Raw genomic sequence first — 20,298 nt, forward strand, 5'->3', positions numbered from 1 at the left:
AGAACATTATACACATAGAACACTCACTCATTATGAAACCAGTACAATGTAGCGGGCTCTACATAGCGACATACAGGACAAATGGGGTGTCAACTGTTTTTATTGCACTTGTAAAAATATGAAAACATCTTTGAAATCAATAAATGTCTTTACATTGCACATGTCGGCAGATAATCAACCCCACATAACACTGTAATTATAACACAAAGAAATATTATATTCATGCTCAACTCACGTAAGTAGATTATACAAATGTATAAAAAGTACATAAAACCTTAATGATAAATAAAGCAAAGGTGACTAAAGTGTTTGAATGAAGGACTGGCGTTGACCCCTGATCTGTATTTCTGCAGTGTGAAGTCCCAGATAGAATAGATTACTTTATTACCATTCAACAGTTGTCAGGGGTGTGCTCCATGCCAAGCTATGCCAGCCAGTATTGCCTGTACTGGGTTAATAGAATAGGCAGCCTAATTAATCTCTAGCAGTGCCTGGCTGGTTCCCAGAATTTTGTTGAGCCCACTGCCCAGACTTTTATTTATTTATTTGTATTTTTTGGCTGCTGGGAGGCTTCAATGAGGTTTTAGGTGAGGGACCTGCCTAAACCTTCAAAATAAAGCCCTGACCCAATAGGGAGTGGTTTTGGTTGCAACCAACTAATAGTTCCAGACCCTTCCACTGGGTAACACTGGTGTAGATCCCTTTTTTCACCACCAGAGGGACACACTGCAGTGGAATTTTACTGACTGACAGACGGTGAGAGACTGGGCTAGTTCGACATTGCATGCGACAGTGCAGGCGACTGCCGGCTGACTGATCTACAAATCACCTTGCATCATAAATAACGACTCATTATTACTTGTAGATCAGTCAGTCACAATTTACCCATGACACATCATGGTCTTGATGATCTTGAACATAGCCACTGACTATTCTGATGTGTGTGTTCGTGCGTAAGCCGTGCACAAGGTGTGCGCATGTGTTTGTCTCAGTGTATAAGCCCAGTGTTAACCCAGCTTAGTGTATAAGAGCTGTGTGCGTTGTCCACTTTGTGCCTTAGGACGCTTTTTCCCGCCCCCGGAGAGCTATGGACCAATCGAAACCCAGCGTCCTGGAGCCCCTGTAGAACGCTGAACCAATAGCGGACCACCTCAGCCTCTGTCCCGCTGACCTCAAAGCCGGCCCACTGGAGGTGCACCGTGGCAACCAGGTGACGGATGCGCCCCAGAGTTCCGAGCTCTGCCCAGTTTTGCAGAACCCTCCACTCAGCACTCAGCAGGTCAGCATACAGGAAGTCCACCTGGCAAAAACAGACAACCATGTGTGTGTATATATACACATAATTGGTCACAACACACTTTTGACATCATTAAAAAGCAGTAAAACAATGAAAAGACAGCTTAGGGCTATGTTTCATCAGTGTGTGTGTATATATATACAGTATATATGGCTCTTTATTCTAATTACCACCATGCTCCAGAGTAGGCAAACAGAGCACAGCAATGGGTTTGGAAGGTCGGTGTATGAATCCCATTCTTAGTGGGGATGACACCCCAAATCTGCCCTCTATTTATTTCCTACCTCCTATGCACTTGTGGAGATGTGAGAGGTTAGATAAGCAATATGGAGAATAAAAGGAACATTCTACTATATTGCTTATACCTAATCAATGGTCGGAGATGTACACAAGGGCTAGTGCAGGGTTTCCCAAAATCGGTCCTCGGGACCCCAAGCGGTGCACGTTTTGGTTTTTGCCTTAGCACTACACAGCTGATTCAAATAATCAACTAATCATTAAGCTTTGATCATTTGAATCAGCTGTGTAGTGTTAGGGAAAAATCCAAAACATGCACCTTTTGGGGTCCCGAGGACCGAGTTGGGAAACGATGGGCTAGTGAGATCCATTTGGGAGAAGAAAGTGAATTTCACTCCCCTCCAGTGGTTGTAGTGTGTAACTGCAGCAGTGGTGTGATTCACTGTTGCTATGGTAGCCAGGGTCAGCTCATCCCTGTTGCCATGGAAATGGAAGTGCATGCAACCGTGTCTGTGAGTACTGTGAATGTTACATGTGTATGTATATCTGTTGTGTACTGTAGTGTGAGTTAATGTATGTGTTACTGTGTTGGTGTGTGTCTGTTAGTAAAAAATAAATAAAAAGATTTATGCTTGATCTGGCAATGGAGGGTGTGACGCAATTGCGTAGCCTCTGGAGGCCAAATCAAGTTCCGTACGGTGATGCCGTGCACCTCCAAAATGTTTTAACAATGCGTAGGGCTTCGCAGAGTGCCGTATAGCTCCACATTGACATGATTGGTTGATGGTAGGTAGGGGCTGTACATCCTGTATAAACAAGCTCACTTCCTTGACAACTTCCTTCACAACAAACATGCAGTTCTGGATTAGCGCACAATCAACTACTCTAGGTAGGGGCGTGGATTAGACAATCTGTCAATATCTGGTGTGACCACCATTTGCCTCATGCAGCGCTACACATCTCCTTCACATAGAGTTGATCAGCACACAGCTCTTATACACTAAGCTGGGTTAACACTGGTGGAATGTTGTTCAATGGCTGTGCGAAGTTGCTGGATATTGGCAGGAACTGGAACACGCTGTCGTACATGTTGATCCAGAGCATCCCAAACGTGCTCAATGTGTGACATGTCTGGTGAGTGTGCAGGCTATGGAAGAACAGACCTTTTCAGCTTCCAGGAATTGTGTACAGATCGTTGCGAAATGGGGCAGTGCATTATCATGCTGAAACATGATGTGATGGCAGCGGATGAATGGCACGACAATGGGCCTCAGGAATTCGTCACGGTATCTCTGTGCATTCAAATTGCCATAGATAAAATACAATTGTGTTCATTGTCCGTAGCTTATACCTGCCCATGCCATAACCCCACTGCCACCATGGGGCACTTTGTTCACAATGTTGACATCAGCAAACCGCTGATTGCCGCCCCACAACACCTTACACGTGTTCTGCGGTTGTGAGGCCAGTTGGACTGCAACAGCTCTGGTGGACATTCCTGCAGTCAGTTGGCCAATTGCACGCTCCCTCAACTTGAAACATCTGTGGCATTGTGTTGTTTGACAATACTGCACATTTTAGAGTGGCCTTTTATTGTCCCCAGAACAAGGTGCACCTGTGTAATGATCATGCTGTTTAATCAGCTTCTTGATATGCCACACCTCTCAGGTGGATGGATTATCTTGGCAAAGGAGAAATGCTCACTAATAGGGATGTAAACACAAGCTTTTTGTGAGTATCACATTTCTGGGATCTTTTGTTTCAGCTCATGAAACATGGGACCAACCCTTTACCTGTTGTGTTTATATTTTTGTTCAGTGTAGCTAGATGGCTATAGAGATTAGACCTGAATCACTATGAGTGGAGCGTTTGAAGTGGTGCAGACTCATTTATTGGGTGAGTATGACAGCTCCCCAACGCGCAAGAAGTATGAATGTTCTGACTTCTGCAGAGGCCGCATTGCCGTAAATGCCGTATGGCCACTGCAGAACACGGATTGACCATACATCGGCTTTTACCGTGTGATGTCCCAGAGTCTCCATGATGTCCTTGAGTGTCCGGGACCCGCTACACAGAACCCCCTTCTTCTTCTGCTTGCGTCCTCTCGCTGCTCGCCAGTCCAGCCATGCCCGGTACTGTCGAAACCCACCAGAACCATCGTCACGGTAACCACTGCTGGCTCTGTCACCATGCTGACCACTGGGGTCAAATCTGTGGACATCACAGGCCTTTGAGAGAGCCTCCAGAAACCCTGTATCACCCTCATCCATACTACACACAGAGACAGACGGAGAGAGAGTTGTAGATAAGAGAGAGATATGTGAATGAGGAAGAGATTAGGATTTGTTTAAAACTGTTTTACATTATTAACTACTTGTACAAGTTTGGGGGAGGGAGCATGTCAATTATGTAATTTTTTTTACCTTTATTTAACTAGGCAAGTCAGTTAAGAACAAATTTTTATTTACAATGACGGCCTATCCCGGTCAAACCTGGACGACGCTGGGCCAATTGTGCGCCGCCCTATGGGACTTCCAATTACAGCCGGATGTGATGCAGTCTGGATTCGAACCAGGGACTACAGTGACACCTCTCACACAGATGCAGTGCCTTAGACCGCTGCGCCTCTCGGGAGCCCATGATGATATTGTAGAATGATGGTAACAAACTGTTTGGTTCACATTGCTATAGAATAGGCTACATTGTATTGAAGTTCCAGTGGCACGTATAGAGAGACGCATATACACACCTGAAAGAGTATGCTACACACGGAGGACCATGGCTTGGCAGGCTCCAGCCTTCCACACACAGCAGCCAGAGAGCTCCAGAGGCCTGTGAAGCCTGGGACTCACCTGGTAGAAGCACCCGGGAACAGTTAACCTGCAGGGGAACAGGACAGAGTAATGAGGGGCCTGGCTGGAGAAGGAATGGAAGTGCTGAGTTATCATTAGGCCCAGAGAAAGTCATGTGACACAGATTTCCTGTCTGAGCAAGAGAGGGAAAAAATGCGGCCTTTTGCCCCTAATCTGCTTTTTAGAGGGCTTTTTTCCACTGACCTCTCACATGTTGGGAAACCCTGGGTCAGAGGTTTTTAGGTCAAACATATACGATGGTTTACAGTGACATGTTAAGTGTCTAGTCTCATACCACACTGTCATTACTCTCTGACCCTAGCGTCTTTGAAATATCTCAGAACCTAGGCTGTATGTGTCAAGCCTCACAAAGTAGGAGTTCTGATCTAGGACAGACCTGGGTTCAAGTACTTGAACAATAATTTCTAATACTTTGAGTGTTTGCTTGAGTCTGTCTGGAGTGCCAGACAGGCAGGGTTCAAAGTTTTAGGAGTTTATTGGTTTATTAAGCCAGGCGAGCTCAAACAGGCACACGATAAAATGTTGCAAGTATTTGAAACCCAGGTCTGATCTAGGATCAGTTTTATAATGAAAAATATTATATAATGAAAAAGATCAGCATTCCTACTCTAAGACGCTTCATGACTACGGGCCCAGGTCTGTTCTATACAGTGCATTTCTATCTGAATTATTTATGATGTGTGGGCCAAGGTGTAAAGTGGGCATGGTTATGTACCTGTGGTGTGGTAATGTAGGCGATGACACGTTCCAGCTCTGCAGTGAAGGAGGGCTCACCTGATGCCCACTGCTGCAGCTCAAACCCTCTACCTCTCTCCTGTGGGTAGACACACGAGTCAGCAGGGTAACACATGCACGCCACTCGCAATCACAAACACACATAAGCTGTGTTCGAATACCCATACTAACATACTGTGTACTACATACTTAATGAGTATATACTACATGCTATTAGTTCATTTTAGTATACTGTAAACGAAGAGTATACTTTCAGTTGAGTGTACTAGCGCTTCGCCGGTCTACCGGAAGTTGATGCTGTTGCTATGCAACTTCTTGCTAGCTTGTTAGCATACCTAACAAATTACTAGCTAGACATCTTACGACTTCAGAAAAAATGTCCATTGAGAACGCACAATGACTATACCACTTACAGTGCATTCGGAAAGTATTCAGACCCCTTGACTTTTCCACATTTTGTTACGTTACAGCCTTATTCTAAAATGTATTTAATAGTTTTTCTTTCATCAATCTACACACAATACCCCATAATGACAAAGCAAAAACTAGGTTTTAGAAATTTTAGCAAATGTATAAAAAAAACGGATCACATTTACATAAGTATTCAGACCCTTTACTCAGTATTTTGAAGCACCTTTGGTAGCGATTACAGCTACGAGTTTTCTTGGGTATGACGCTACAAGCTTGGCACACCTCTAACTCCCATTCTTCTCTGCAGATGCTCTCAAGCTCTGTCAGGTTGGATGGGAAGCATCGCTGCACAGCTATTTTCAGGTCTCTCCAGAGATGTGAGATCGGGTTCAAGTCCGGGCTCTGGCTGGGCCACTCAAGGACATTCAGAGACTTGTCCCGAAGCCACTCCTGCGTTGTCTTGGCTGTTGTTGTCCTGTTGGGACGAAGGTTCACCTTCCAGTCTGAGGTCCTGAGTGCTCTGAAGCAGGTTTTCATTAAGGATCTCTCTGTACTTTGCTTCATTCATCTTTCCCTTGATCCTGACTAGTCTCCCAGTTCCTGCCACTGAAAAACATCCCTACAGCATGATGCTGCCACCACCATGCTTCACCGTAGGGACGGTGCCAGGTTTCCTGCAGACGTGACACTTGGCATTCCGGCAAAGAGTTCAATCTTGGTTTCATCAGACCAGAGAATCTTGTTTCTCATGGTCTGAGAGTCCTTTAGGTGCCTTTTGGCAAACTCAAAGCGGGCTGTCGTTCCTTTTACTGAGGAATGGCTACCGTCTGGCCACTCTACCATAAAGCCCTGATTGGTGGAGTGCTGCAGAGATGGTTGTCCTTCTGGAAGGTTCTCCCATCTCCACAGAGGAACTCTGGAGCTTTGTCAGAATGACCATCGGATTCTTGGTCACCTCCCTGACCAAGGCCCTTCTCCCCTGATTGCTCCGTTTGCCCAGTTGGCCAGCTCTAGGAAGAATTTTGGTGGTTCCAAACTTCTTCCATTTAAGAATGATGGAGACCACTGTGTTCTTGGGGACCTTCAATGCTCCCAACATTTTTTGGTACCCTTCCTTAGATCTGTGCCTCACAAAACAGACAATTCCTTATGGCTTGGTTTTTGCTCAGACATGCACTGTCAACAGTGTGACCTTATGTAGACCGGTGTGTGCGTTTCCAAATCATGTCCAATCAATTTAAATTTACCATAGGTGGACTCCAATCAAGTTGTAGAAACATCTCAAGGATGATCAATAGAAATAGGATGCACCTGAGCTCAATATCCAGTCTCATAGCAAAGGGTCTGAATACGTACAGTTGAAGTCGGAAGTTTACATACACTTAGGTTGGAGTCATTGAAACTTGTTTTTCAACCACTCCACAAATTTCTTGCAAATAATTTTTCCAACAATTGTTTACAGACAGATTATTTCACTTATAATTCACTGTATCACAATTCCAGTGGGTCAGAAGTTTACATTCACTAAGTTGACTGTGCCTTTTAAACAGCTTGGAAAATTCCAGAAAATTATGTAATGGCTTATTAAAAAGCTTCTGATAGGCTAATTGACATAATTTGAGTCAATTGGAGGCGTACCTGTGGGTGTATTTCAAGGCCTACCTTCAAATAAGTGCCTTTTTGCTTGACATCATGGGAAAATCTAACTAAATCAGCCAAGACCTCAGATAAAAAATTGTAGATCTCCACAAGTCTGGTTCATCCTTGGGAGCAATTTCCAAACATCTGAAGGTACCACGTTCATCTGTACAAACAATAGTATGCAAGTATAAACACCATGGGACCACGCAGCCGTCATACCGCTCAGGAAGAAGACACATTCTGTCTCCTAGAGATGAACGTACTTTGGTGCGAAAAGTGCAAATCAATCCCAGAACAACAGCAAAGGACCTTGTGAAGCTGCTGGAGGAAACGGGTACAAAGGTATCTATATCCACAGTAAAACGAGTCCTATATCGACATAACCTGAAAGGCCGCTCAGCAAGGAAAAGCCACTGCTCCAAAACTGCGATAAAAAAGCCATACTACGGTTTGCAACTGCACATGGGGACAAAGATTGTACTTTTTGGAGAAATGTCCTCTGGTCTGATGAAACAAAAATAGAACTGTTTGGCCATAATGACCATTGATATGTTTAGAGGAAAAAGGGGGAGGCTTGCAAGCCGCAGAACACCATCCCAACCATGAAGAACGGGGGTGGCAGCATCATGTTGTGGGGGTGCCTTGCTGCAGGAGGGACTGGTGCATTTCACAAAATAGATGGCATCACGAGGAAGAAAAATTATTTGGACATATTGAAGCAACATCTCAAGACATCAGCCAGGAAGTTAAAGCTTGGTCGCAAATGGGTCTTCCAAATGGATAATGACCCCAACCATAATTGCAAAATGGCTTAAGGACAACAAAGTCAAGGTATTGGAGTGGCCATCACAAAACCCTGACCTCAATCCCATATCAAATTTGTGGGCAGAACTGAAAAAGTGTGTGAGCAAGAAGGCCTACAAACCTGACTCGGCTGTCAGGAGGAATGGGCCAAAATTCACCAAACTTATTGTGGGAAGCTTGTGGAAGGCTACCCAAAACGTTTGACCCAAGTTAAACAGTTTAAAAGCAATGCTACCAAATACTAATTGAGTGTATGTAAACTTCTGACCCACTGGGAATGTGATGAAAGAAATAAAAGCTGAAATAAATCACTCTACTATTATTCTGACATTTCACATTTATTAAAATAAAGTGGTGATTCTAACTGACCTAAAACAGGGTATGTTTACTAGGATTAAATATCAGGAATTGTGAAAAGCTGAGTTTAAATGTATTTGGCTAAGGTGTATGTAAATTTCCGACTTCAACTGTGTATATTGAGGACTAATCTGATTAAGGTGAGTTGTTTATTTAGCCAAATAATAACTACATTTTCGATTTGTGCGTGATGCTTTTAAATATTGTGGCCATTGCATCGGCACCAAGCTAACTGCGTTTTGCACTCGCTCTGCAACCAGTTCATTTTAGCAGTCTTGTAAGACTGCTCCTAGAACATGACAACATAATATAGTGACTAGCTGGAATTATGAGTGTATTTTACTGGACTAATTAGGCCATGTCCATATTTTGGGACAGTGAATATGAGTTGAATAGTCTGTTTGCTGTAGTTTGGGACCTGCTTCAAGTAGGTTGTGGTCATGATCCAATATTTTCAAAATATACTTTGAAATGATCATTGCTAAGTAAAGGAGTATTGGTGAAAATGTTTGTAGTCGTCCTTATATCATGTGTCATGATTGAAATACAAATGTAATGCTTTTCATCCATGCTGGCCTTATCTCCTAACTGCTTTCAGACCTAGTCATGCTGATCAGGGTGAAATTCAATGGTGAACAAAAATATGTCAAGATCATTAACCTGACACTTGAAAACCTTTTTGATTGGAAATAAATGTATTGTTTTCATACCAGTCAGTCTGATTACTCATACCATTACAATTGCAATTCTAATTGTAGGTTGTTGTCTTAATGTTTGTCACAGTTTTCCTGAAATTTGAGATCCCACTTACTAGTTTATCAGAGACAAAGCTGTATGATGGGTCTGGAACTGAAGTTGATGGGGATGTGTTTGAGAAGGAAGACAGATCTGGGTGTTTTCAAGCTCACACTGAACAATGATGCTAAAGGTATGTGCTGGTTTTCAAGTCTTTGGTTACCTGTGGCATCACTTTCAATATAACCATACATTTGACATGCCTGTATTGTTGTCTTTGTGTATTTCATTATCTTCCCTGATGAGTCCTGTCTCTGCCAGTTCTGTGATGGGTGGTTCAGACCATGAGTCGGTTGATACAATCATTTTGAGTGAAGTGTCAAAGATCTGATGACGAAGCAAAAAATGTACGTTTGTAATTCATTCTTCAATTAACTTGGCATAAAATGGATTTCACACTGCCGTTTATTTTTTAATTTGATTTTTTACAGCTAATAGAGAGCATACTGAAGAAAAAGCCAGGTGGAGAGGTTGTCATCAAGGAATACTCCAAAACTAAAAGCCTGACTGACTGCACCAGACGAAAGATGATCAACAATTTTGTTTCGACGATGACAGAGACTCATGGTCGAGTGTAAAGGAAGGATTCATAATGAAAATGGTTGAGTGTTACTTGCTCCCATATCTGCTGAATGTTAAAAATGACTTCTGTATCAGTATCTCAGTCACATAATTGGTTAGGCTACTGCTGACCATCCACTGCTATTGGTAGAAGACTGCTCTTGTATCAAATTCAATGGGCATGATACCGATTCAAAATTCACTCCTGATATTTAGCTGACTGGGGACCAATGCTGCTTGTGGAGATTCTGATTGCCGCCTAAACATAACATTATATTCTTGTCAGGACATCACCACCGCGTAGTGTGAGAGAAACGTTTGCACAAGGCATCGTTCCCATACCTGAAGGATCCCTGCACTGAAAATGGATATGCAAGTATACATTATGACTGCAAATGGGACTTGGTTATTTGTTTTTTCTTTCAAGATTAGTAACCATTTTCATAAGGAACATTATTACGACCCTAATAGTGGAGAAGGGTACCTCTCGTATAGAATCAAAACCATTCAGAGGAATTTGGTTTCATCGGAGAAACGGCCCACTCAACTATACTCTGGAGGGCCAACTGCTGAGAGGGAGTCCAGTCCATCCACTTTGGCTACCCTGAGTGAAGACCAGTGCCGAGAGGCCATTTCTCTTATGAAGCATTCTTCTGATGAAGAAACAGAAGATGAGATTGACCTTTGAGTACAGGAACATGACCCACAAAATGCTCCACCATCCTAACCGAATTTCCACGCTTCCTGGATGTGAAGGGCTTGGTAAGACTTGGTAAGAGTTTTAAGTTGTATAAATTCTGTTTAATCTCTAGATGCCAATTCAGGTTGGCCAGTAATAGTAGTTCAATTAATGTGTAGGCTGGTGATTTACTCAAACTTGATTTGCAGGTTAAAGTGGAATGTTTTTGTCTAGTTTCAGATTGAACAGGATTTTGTGCTGCTGTTTGGAGAGGGAACATCAGCCAAGGTTTTGGAGAGGTGGCCAACTACATTCAAGCAAAAGATCATCATGCTAAGCAAGGCCCTAAGCAAGGCCACTCAGGCAGCTGAACTTCAGGAGCTGATCCAGATGGCAGAATCTGCAGTTGATGAAGGAACTGACATTAATGCTTACGGTTAGATGATCATAATTTATCATTTATATTTCAAATAACTCTGAAATGTTAATGTCACTGATGATGGAATTTACCATTTTAGGATCTCTTTGATTAGGATGGGAAGGTGACCTTTCCTCCATCCTTCTCCTGCTCCATTTGATTCCTCCTTCATCACAAGGCTGCAAAAGACCAGGCAAGATGTCTGCATCTCAAGCTGAACAGCATCTTGTGATATTCCAAAAGGTTTGTATTGGCATTCTTATTCTTAGACAGTGCTGCAGCCGTTATGATGAACTAATGATGGTGTTCGTTTTTGTCGTCTTCAGGCAGGAACCAGTATCCAGGAGCACCTTGATGCGATTGACCAGAGCCGCCAACCATGTCGTCTTGCAGTCGGGACCAGGAAGAGCAGCATCCATGCTTACATCATCATCCTGGACAAGAGCGCCTTGCAAGTCAACGAGCTCCCTTGGTGCTTCGATGAGCTTTTCAAGACTCACTTTGTTTTTGGTACTGCTTACAATACAATGCTGCTCAACATGTACACCTTCATACAGACAACTGTGTACATCATAGACATTGGGAAGGTTAAGGAGACTCCAAGGGTTGCTGAGCTCAGAGCTAGACCTCTGCACTAATGCTGATATGTTTTGTTTGTACCAACTTGCTCGTAAGGCATCTCAAGTTGATGCATGGAATGTGCCCTGGTAGAACTCTTAGACTAAAATGTGGTCAAGCAGATTGTTGTCGTGTATTTGGTTGTCGTGTATTTTCAGACTTTAGGAAGCATTTGAACAGGGCACAATCCCGAGACTGTCAAATTTTGTTAAACGCTAACTTGAATGCTAATACAGCTGTTGATAATTAGCCAAGTAATGCTGATTTTCCTTCTAATTCTAGTTGTAACCATGTACCAATATCTAACAAGAACACACTTGATATGTGTGTGTCTGCTATTGCACAGCTGCAGGTATAGGTCAGACTGTAAATAGTTTTGTATCTTCCATGGAAGAAGCAGTTCAAGAGCTACAGGGTCAAGCTAATGCGACCGCTCTTACATGTATAATATCTTCAAAAGGATTTTTGTATAAAATAAGCACTTCGTTTTGATACTGAATTCAACAACGTGAAAGGATTTTCAATATCCTGAAAATAATGCTGTATTTTTCGGACAATGTGTGTGTCACAAATTGTCAGAAAAATACAGCATTATTTTCAGGAGAGTCCTTGGTGTTAGATTTGACAATAGAAGAAACAACACTACTGGAACTTATGATCAAATGGTCATAACTGATCAATTTTCTTACATTCCAATTCTCCAAACATTGCAGTTAATTTTGAAGACCCCAAATACAAGTGGCATGTTTAACTCGGGGCACAATTTTAAAATTGAGTTTACTTTGATTTGAAAGCTGGACTATATATGAAGAGACATCCTCTCTTTTCTAAAGAGTAAAGAGTTGAATTGAATGCATTTATGATGACTGACACTGCTAATCCATTGGGATCAAAAAAGTGAATTCACAAGTTGGGAGGTACATACTTTACTTTGAGAAATTTTACCCCAAAGTTTAATTCAATTTTGGTAAATATTCACGTATGTGCACTCTTCCATACCCAGGACCTTAAAACGTAGGGATTTGATTCCATTCTTGAGCAAATAGTTAGCGATTTGAAAGTGCTTGAGACTGAGGGTATTGAAGTTCCGGTTTTGTGGAATCATTTAGTGCTCGTTAATTGTTGCTGTTTTTGCCTCACTGAGAAAGTGTATTTTCAAACTGTGTTCTCTGAGGATGACCCAAGAGTGACTTTACGAACAAAACACATGCAACTCAGACCATTGTCAAACTATTCAGTCAAACCCAACACGATGTGAAGCATGCTTACTTATTGATCTCTCTCCAGTACTTCAATACTACAGACAGCTTTTCTGTTGATATAATGCATGACATTTTAGGAGTTGCACAATTTGAGGTAAAACTTGTTACAGTATATATAAGCCAACTTTGTGACTGCTAAAGATGTGTATGGTAGAGTTCATTCATTTAACTATGGCTATCGTCCACCTGCACTCAAATTGGATGATGGGAGCAATGATTTGGGTCTAAATGCTATTCAATCTTGGTGTCTTCTCAGTAATTTGCCATTGATATTTGGTGATCTGGTACAGAAATATGATAAATACTGGCAGCTGCTTCTGTTACTACTACAAATTGTAAATATTGTGTTTTCTCTTATACTAACAGACGGCATGACTATCTATCTGAAGCACTTAATTGCTGAACATCATAGGCTTTTCAAGTGTTTGTTTCCTGATAGAAATCTGTTACCGAAACACCACTTCATGATACATTATCGTCGTTGTATAAGGAACATCGGGCCCATTCTTCATTCGTGGTGTATGCGCTACGAGGCAAAACATGATTTATTTAAAAAGCAACTGAAGAGTTTTAAGAATGTCACTATGACCTTAATCAAGAAACACAAATGACATGGCATATAACTGAGAAACCTTCATCCAGGATGGACTAGCTATAGGTCCAGGAAAGATGTCAAGGCTCAATCACCTGAAAGAAAGCCATGAGATTTCTGCCAAGTTGAATGTCTCAGTGCACACACGTTTTGTCAGTTAAATGGGTAAAGCCCCATGGTACAGAATATCGTCTTGATTTGGTCATATGTGGTGAAGTAGTCATTGAAATGCCACTATTTTACAAAATGAAGGCTATTCTGAAAGAGGAAAATGTTTTTTAGGTTGGGTCAGCTCTTGAAACCTTATGTTTTGATGATCATTTGCATGCATTCAAAGTTTTGAAGCAAAGTATTTCATGTAAATAACATGTTCCACAAACCTTTTCATTTGCTCAAGTCATATGGAGCAAGGGATTCTTTTGACTACATTCTACTGTCACTTGATAACAGTTTAAGCCAGGGCTGGGACTTGTGGTTTGGTCATAATAAACATATTTGAATGTTGAAACAGCTTTGCTTGAGTTTATTGTGAAATTCCAAGTGCTTTTCCAAAATATAATTTCAATTTACATGGGGGAAGAGTAAATACATTAACACTGAATAGAGTAAACACATTTTTACTCGAGGAGTCACCCCAGATCAACACTAGTGAGTGTCACTAACACTCAGTGTTGATTACCTCTTAGTGTTACATTTGATCAACACCGGCCAGTGTAGTGTTAACTTTTTGCACTCCTCAGTGTTAAATCAACACTAGAAATGTAACACTTGGATCAATGTACTTTTTACTCTGTGTAGAGTGGGACCATATGTACTCGCTGATAGTGTTGATTTAACACTTTCAAATGTACTGTGTAGAAGTCCACAAACAAAGGGAAAAGGTGAGAAGAGGAGTGCATAGATGTGAGAAGAAATTCAACGTGGATGCTATAAATGTCAATTGTGTTAATGTGTATCCAGGGGTTTATTCATTCTGTTAAACATTTCTTAAACTGAAGCGAACTAAACAAAATGGGGACAAACATACCCGAATTTGTCCAATACAAACTCTTGTTTGCAACTGGTGTACTAATGATTAACTAATGATTACACCCTAGATCAGCTAGATGCAGGCAAGGCTGTGTCACTGTCTGTCACAACATTTTCACTCGGCCTGTGTGCACCTACGTTGTAATCTTTCATTCATAGGCTAGTTTGTAGCAACCTCATGTTAGGGAACATTTGAGTATCATGTAACATCAATAGGTTTAGACTACTACATTGAGCTGGGTGAATGGAATATGAATGACAGTCATCCAATATGCTGTAATAGAAATAAGGCCATGCTCATAAAAAAATTTTAAAAAACATTGCCCTCCATCTTAAAACAGCACAGACCTCCACTGACATACCGGTACATACAAGCAAGCAGTGGTGACCCATCATTCGGGGCAGGTGGGGCAGAGCACCCCCTTGTTTTGAGCTCTACCTGTTTCGCTAAAAAAAGAAAACGATTTATTTTTTGCCTGTTTTGCATGTTATTTTGACATTAATACGTGCCACATATGAGTTTGCAAACAATGTAAAAATGGTTTTATTTTTGAGTTACTCAAAGCAATGTGGCTTTATTAAGGCAGCTCCAAAATGCAGGTGTTTCAGCCTAGGTCAGTGCCTTCTGTGGTGGTGGGGCAGCCAGCAGAAATTCGGAGTGCAGGGGTTGGTAATGTTCTCTAGTTGCACCATGATTGGCTCAGTGTTCTGTTACTCATGTGGACCCTACGTCACCGCAATATCCACAGGGAGAGCTCAAATTCAAGCTCCTTGGGTGCTGCCATAGTTGCGTTAGAAGTGCCCATCCAAGAAGGCTCAAGGTCATTGGGCACAGATAAAATGTCAAATCACGTTATATCTACAGTAGCTTTGATTGGACTGATCATGTCAACATCATACTTTCAAAATCTTAGCTAGCAAGCTAGACAAGCAGTCATCATCATGAATCAAGTCGACAATCTACTGGCAAATCCTTTTCAATCCTTGTCATATGAAGAGAAATTCTAGATAAAATATATAGGTGCTCATCGGCCATTGAACATAAACATTACACAACAAGATGTAAATCGCAAATTCAACAATGAGTGGTTTGGAAGGAATCGGTGGCTAACTGCAAGCATTACAAAGCAATCACTAGCCTGATATTCAGTGGAGTGGGTGGGTGTGTGTGGTTCAAGTCTGGGTTTTAGGGTGTCTTTTCCAAGCTTAAAAGGATAAACATTCACATGCAACACCATGGGCCAGAAAAGGTTGAACACACTGGCCATGCTGTCAATCCAGCATGACTTCTGCTGCGTTCAAAACAGCTGGAAACTCGGAAATCTCAGACTTTAGTGAGTTCAAAACAACTGGGAACTCTGAAAAAATCTCAGCTCCGACTGGGAAAATACGTTTTGAATGGTCATCCAACTCAGAATTCCAAGTCGGGAACTCTGGCCTCTTTCTAGAGCTCCGAACTGAAGATCACTAACGTCATGATTCAACCTTGTTTTTTTCCAAGTTCCCAGTTGTCTTGAAAGCACCATAAATCCAGAGAATGACAGACTTTGATGACAAAGTTTAATGACAAAAGTTGCACAAAAGAAGGACCGCCGCGCCACCTTCCTGTTCAAGTGAGCTCAAGACAACAACATGAGTCCAAAAATGTTTTGTTTGCTGCTGCATAAGTGATGTAATATGCCAGGGAGATATGTGTACTTTAGCTAAGAAAGTAATACTAAATGTGTTGTGTAGTAAGCTGTTAGTAGCCCATGTGCCTCACCCTAATAATTTGGTCCCTTTCCCCTTCATAACTTAGCCTACTGTTCTGACTTGGTGGTGCACATGTAGCTCATAGCTTGTTTTAGAGAAATGTAATTAAAATATTGTAAGAGCTTTCATTGTCTGCTTATATGCCCCCTTTATTTATCCTTCGGTTCTGACTTGGTGTACAGGGATAATACTGTAAGAATGGCCCATGTTATGAATTATGTCGCTGTACATTTTAAAAGTCTGGAAAAAATTGTTATATTGACTACGTCTGTCCTAGCTCTCTCATTAATGTCTTAATCGAAATTACGGATTGCCTAAGTAAGTCAGCCATATCAGCTATGTTTTTTAAAAGGCAGTAAATTAGGCTGAATGAACTGGTTAAATGCTAGACAAGGCTCTGCTGATAGCCAGGTGTAGCAGTGGTAAGGATTCACTCCATAGTGCTGAAAAGAAAGCTCTGCTGTTGGGACAGCTTTATGTAGGCTCTGCTGTTGGGACAGCTTTATGTAGGCTCTGCTGTTGGGACAGCTTTATGTAGGCTCTGCTGTTGGGACAGCTTTATGTAGGCTCTGCTGTTGGGACAGCTTTATGTATGCTCTGCTGTTGGGACAGCTTTATGTAGGCTCTGCTGTTGGGACAGCTTTATGTAGGCTCTGCTGTTGGGACAGCTTTATGTAGGCTCTGCTGTTGGGACAGCTTTATGTAGGCTCTGCTGTTGGGACAGCTTTATGTATGCCCTGCTGTTGGGACAGCTTTATGTAGGCTCTGCTGTTGGGACAGCTTTATGTAGGCTCTGCTGTTGGGACAGCTTTATGTAGGCTCTGCTGTTGGGACAGCTTTATGTAGGCTCTGCTGTTGGGACAGCTTTATGTATGCCCTGCTGTTGGGACAGCTTTATGTATGCCCTGCTGTTGGGACAGCTTTATGTATGCCCTGCTGTTGGGACAGCTTTATGTAGGCTCTGCTGTTGGGACAGCTTTATGTAGGCTCTGCTGTTGGGACAGCTTTATGTATGCCCTGCTGTTGGGACAGCTTTATGTATGCCCTGCTGTTGGGACAGCTTTATGTATGCCCTGCTGTTGGGACAGCTTTATGTAGGCTCTGCTGTTGGGACAGCTTTATGTATGCCCTGCTGTTGGGACAGCTTTATGTATGCCCTGCTGTTGGGACAGCTTTATGTAGGCTCTGCTGTTGGGACAGCTTTATGTATGCCCTGCTGTTGGGACAGCTTTATGTAGGCTCTGCTGTTGGGACAGCTTTATGTAGGCTCTGCTGTTGGGACAGCTTTATGTAGGCTCTGCTGTTGGGACAGCTTTATGTAGGCTCTGCTGTTGGGACAGCTTTATGTAGGCTCTGCTGTTGGGACAGCTTTATGTAGGCTCTGCTGTTGGGACAGCTTTATGTATGCCCTGCTGTTGGGACAGCTTTATGTATGCCCTGCTGTTGGGACAGCTTTATGTAGGCTCTGCTGTTGGGACAGCTTTATGTATGCCCTGCTGTTGGGACAGCTTTATGTAGGCTCTGCTGTTGGGACAGCTTTATGTATGCCCTGCTGTTGGGACAGCTTTATGTATGCCCTGCTGTTGGGACAGCTTTATGTAGGCTCTGCTGTTGGGACAGCTTTATGTATGCCCTGCTGTTGGGACAGCTTTATGTAGGCTCTGCTGTTGGGACAGCTTTATGTAGGCTCTGCTGTTGGGACAGCTTTATGTAGGCTCTGCTGTTGGGACAGCTTTATGTATGCCCTGCTGTTGGGACAGCTTTATGTATGCCCTAACAGTTTGTGGGCACTGCTTGTCACCGTCATAGTGCAATAAATGTATTGTGTTGTGTAATGGCTTTCCTGGCATGCATCTAAAAAAATTGGGGGGACTTTGCCCCACCAAGATTTACATGATAAAATCGCTGCATACAAGCAATGGCTGAAATGATATGCTATGCTACGGTAAGGCTACCGTAGCTAACAAATTGTCAGCCAACATAACGTGTAACCTAACTTATTTGAAAACGCATTACTTTATTACATTGCTCAACACTTTGTCATAATTAGTTAAAGCAATGAATTTGTATCCACTCTCATCGGACTCCTGCTGCATATTTTACCGCCATTTTTTAAATCTAAAAATGTTGTGAAGCCAAGCCCATTTTCTGAAGAATTTCATTATGGACCCAAAAAGCACAGAAATATTGTCCACTGCTTGTATACTTCGTATTTTGGTGAATGTAGTACAACGTCCGGGAACTTTTGCCATACTAACTATCCATACTGACCACTATGCATGCCACATAATCAATTTATGTCACAAATAGTACGGTCAGTATGAACATTCAAACACAGCTAGTCTGTACATGTCAGCTCAATATTTGTAAATTAATCAAATGTAAATGAAACACACACATACTCCATAGGTTGAGGGGCCACTTAGGTGTCAGTGGGAGTGGAGATCAAAGAGCATAGAATAAGTCGTGTAGAGGAATGTGTGTGCACGAGCGAGCGTTGGCCCCTCAGGTATGGGAGATGTGCAGACAGGTCAAGGGCTGACTCCAGCCCTGCTAGTGACATGCATGCCTGAGGCATACTAACACACACACACACATATCCACACAAGCACACAGCCCACCTCACCCCTAGAGACCACTGTGGTCACCATGGCAACCCAGGAAGGAGGAGGGAGAGGAGTCGATGATGACTCACCAGACTGACTAGGAGCTAGCCTTAGGAGGGGAGAGAATTAGGGAACCAAAGCGAAAAATCATAAATGAAAGAGGAGATGATGATGGGGGATTGACAGGGAAGGAGAAGAGGGGGTGAGTGGAGAGATGGGGATGTATTATTGACATACCAACAAAAACGAGCAGCTGAAACCTGCTCCTCCCTGACCACTGACACACACGCAGCTGATCACTACAGCTGCAGGACAGCTGCCACTGTCACTGATCGGGGGTCAGTCTGCCCTATCTTGTCCTCGTCTCAACTGTGTGTGTTTGCGCGCTCGTAGTTTGCTCTCACCCGGTCGCCAATGGGCATCTCGTTTTCATCTTCGTACACGCGGCTCGCTCCCGATTCATCCCGTAAAAATTCCAAAGATCCCGTTTGGCGCGCGCTCCTTCTCTCCGGTTCTATGCTGATCACCGTGAAGGCGACCCCGTCCTTAAAGGACCCGGGGCTACCTGCGTGGTCTGCTCGCGGCAACCGGAGCCCGACCAGGAGCTGTAGCGCGAGTAGAAACATCGGGATAATTAACAGCAGCACGCGCTGCACACCGCTACCGGCTGACATGCCTCCTCCGGGAAACCGGTGAGCATCTCGTGCCTTGTTCTCCTTCCCAACTGGACCGGTCTGGTGCCTCGTGGGAGTCAACTGACCGAATGGCTGCTGCGAAACTGTGGGGAGTTAAAAACAGTAGCGTGAAGCAGTCGCTAGCCTTTCAAGAACTCCGCTTTCCTTTGTTCTGCCCACTTTCAACTGGAGGCTCCAGACCCTTTCTCCTGCTCTGTGACCAGCCGGAGGGCAGAGTGGTGACGCAGAGCTCCAGGGTCAGTGGCGGATTGGTTGATATCTAGCCTATTACGGTATTTTTAGAAGTCTGTTTCTCACAGAAAAACAGACCAAGCTCCAAATATGACCTTTATTAGCCCATTGGCGTTCTCATCAACAAGCTAAGTGAAGTCTCATGGGAATTACGGAATAGAAAAGTAGCAGGGCCATGGTAACGGAATTACACTGAGCCTCACTTAAAAATGTATACCAAACAAAACCCATTGATTTCAAAGTTTAAAAAACCATACAACTCTATGCATAAAGACTACTTTAAACAATTTCCACTGAGGATTTTACAAAAACAAATTTACAGGAAGATACAAACGTTGCATCTACACAGCTTTTGCATACTTTTTTTTATTTATTACTGTATAAATAGTTCAAAGTAGCCATTGTGCATAGAGTCATATGTTCTGATCTACTTTGAAATGGATTTTGTTTGGAATATACATTTTAAAGTGAAAAATCGGGGGCTCAGTGTAATTACTTTACTGTGGAATCTTTCCTAACACTGAACAGTGACCCCCCCCTCCCTCCCTCCTGCCCTCTCCCATCCACTCTCTTTCCCTCTATCTTGCCTCCTTCCTTTCTCACCCGCCCTCTCTCTCCCTCTCCTAGTTGTCCCATAGACTACCCCCCCCCCCCCCCCTTCACTTCCATCCAATCACCAGATGAGGAACATCAAACACTCTGTCC

At 42.9% G+C, this 20,298-nt stretch overlaps 1 protein-coding gene and 1 long non-coding RNA gene across 4 annotated transcripts; one reads left to right on the forward strand and one right to left on the reverse strand.

Annotated features, from left to right (window-relative positions):
• Positions 1 to 82: 82 nt before the first annotated feature.
• LOC110496489 (methyltransferase-like protein 24) lies at positions 83 to 20,026 on the reverse strand. Of its 3 annotated transcripts, none has more exons than XM_021572424.2 (5): positions 19,072 to 20,026; positions 5,123 to 5,221; positions 4,284 to 4,414; positions 3,541 to 3,745; positions 83 to 1,300 (listed from the first exon to the last, which is right to left on the reverse strand). In XM_021572424.2, exons 1-5 carry the CDS (start codon positions 19,339 to 19,341, stop codon positions 989 to 991), a joined length of 1,017 nt encoding a protein of 338 aa, XP_021428099.1. In that variant the 5' UTR covers positions 19,342 to 20,026; the 3' UTR covers positions 83 to 988. The 3 variants fall into 3 exon arrangements, with proteins under 3 accessions (XP_021428099.1, XP_021428097.1, XP_021428098.1); XM_021572422.2 differs by having other exon boundaries at positions 3,541 to 3,805; positions 19,072 to 20,016; XM_021572423.2 differs by having other exon boundaries at positions 3,553 to 3,805; positions 19,072 to 19,989.
• LOC110496490 lies at positions 8,390 to 13,777 on the forward strand. Its single transcript, XR_002469561.2, has 5 exons — positions 8,390 to 9,497; positions 9,582 to 10,483; positions 10,625 to 10,826; positions 10,909 to 11,051; positions 11,135 to 13,777. It is a non-coding gene; the product is annotated as an uncharacterized LOC110496490 (long non-coding RNA).
• Positions 20,027 to 20,298: the final 272 nt, after the last annotated feature.

Source organism: Oncorhynchus mykiss, chromosome 18, assembly GCF_013265735.2.
Source record: "Oncorhynchus mykiss isolate Arlee chromosome 18, USDA_OmykA_1.1, whole genome shotgun sequence".
Taxonomy (NCBI): Eukaryota; Metazoa; Chordata; class Actinopteri; order Salmoniformes; family Salmonidae; genus Oncorhynchus; species Oncorhynchus mykiss.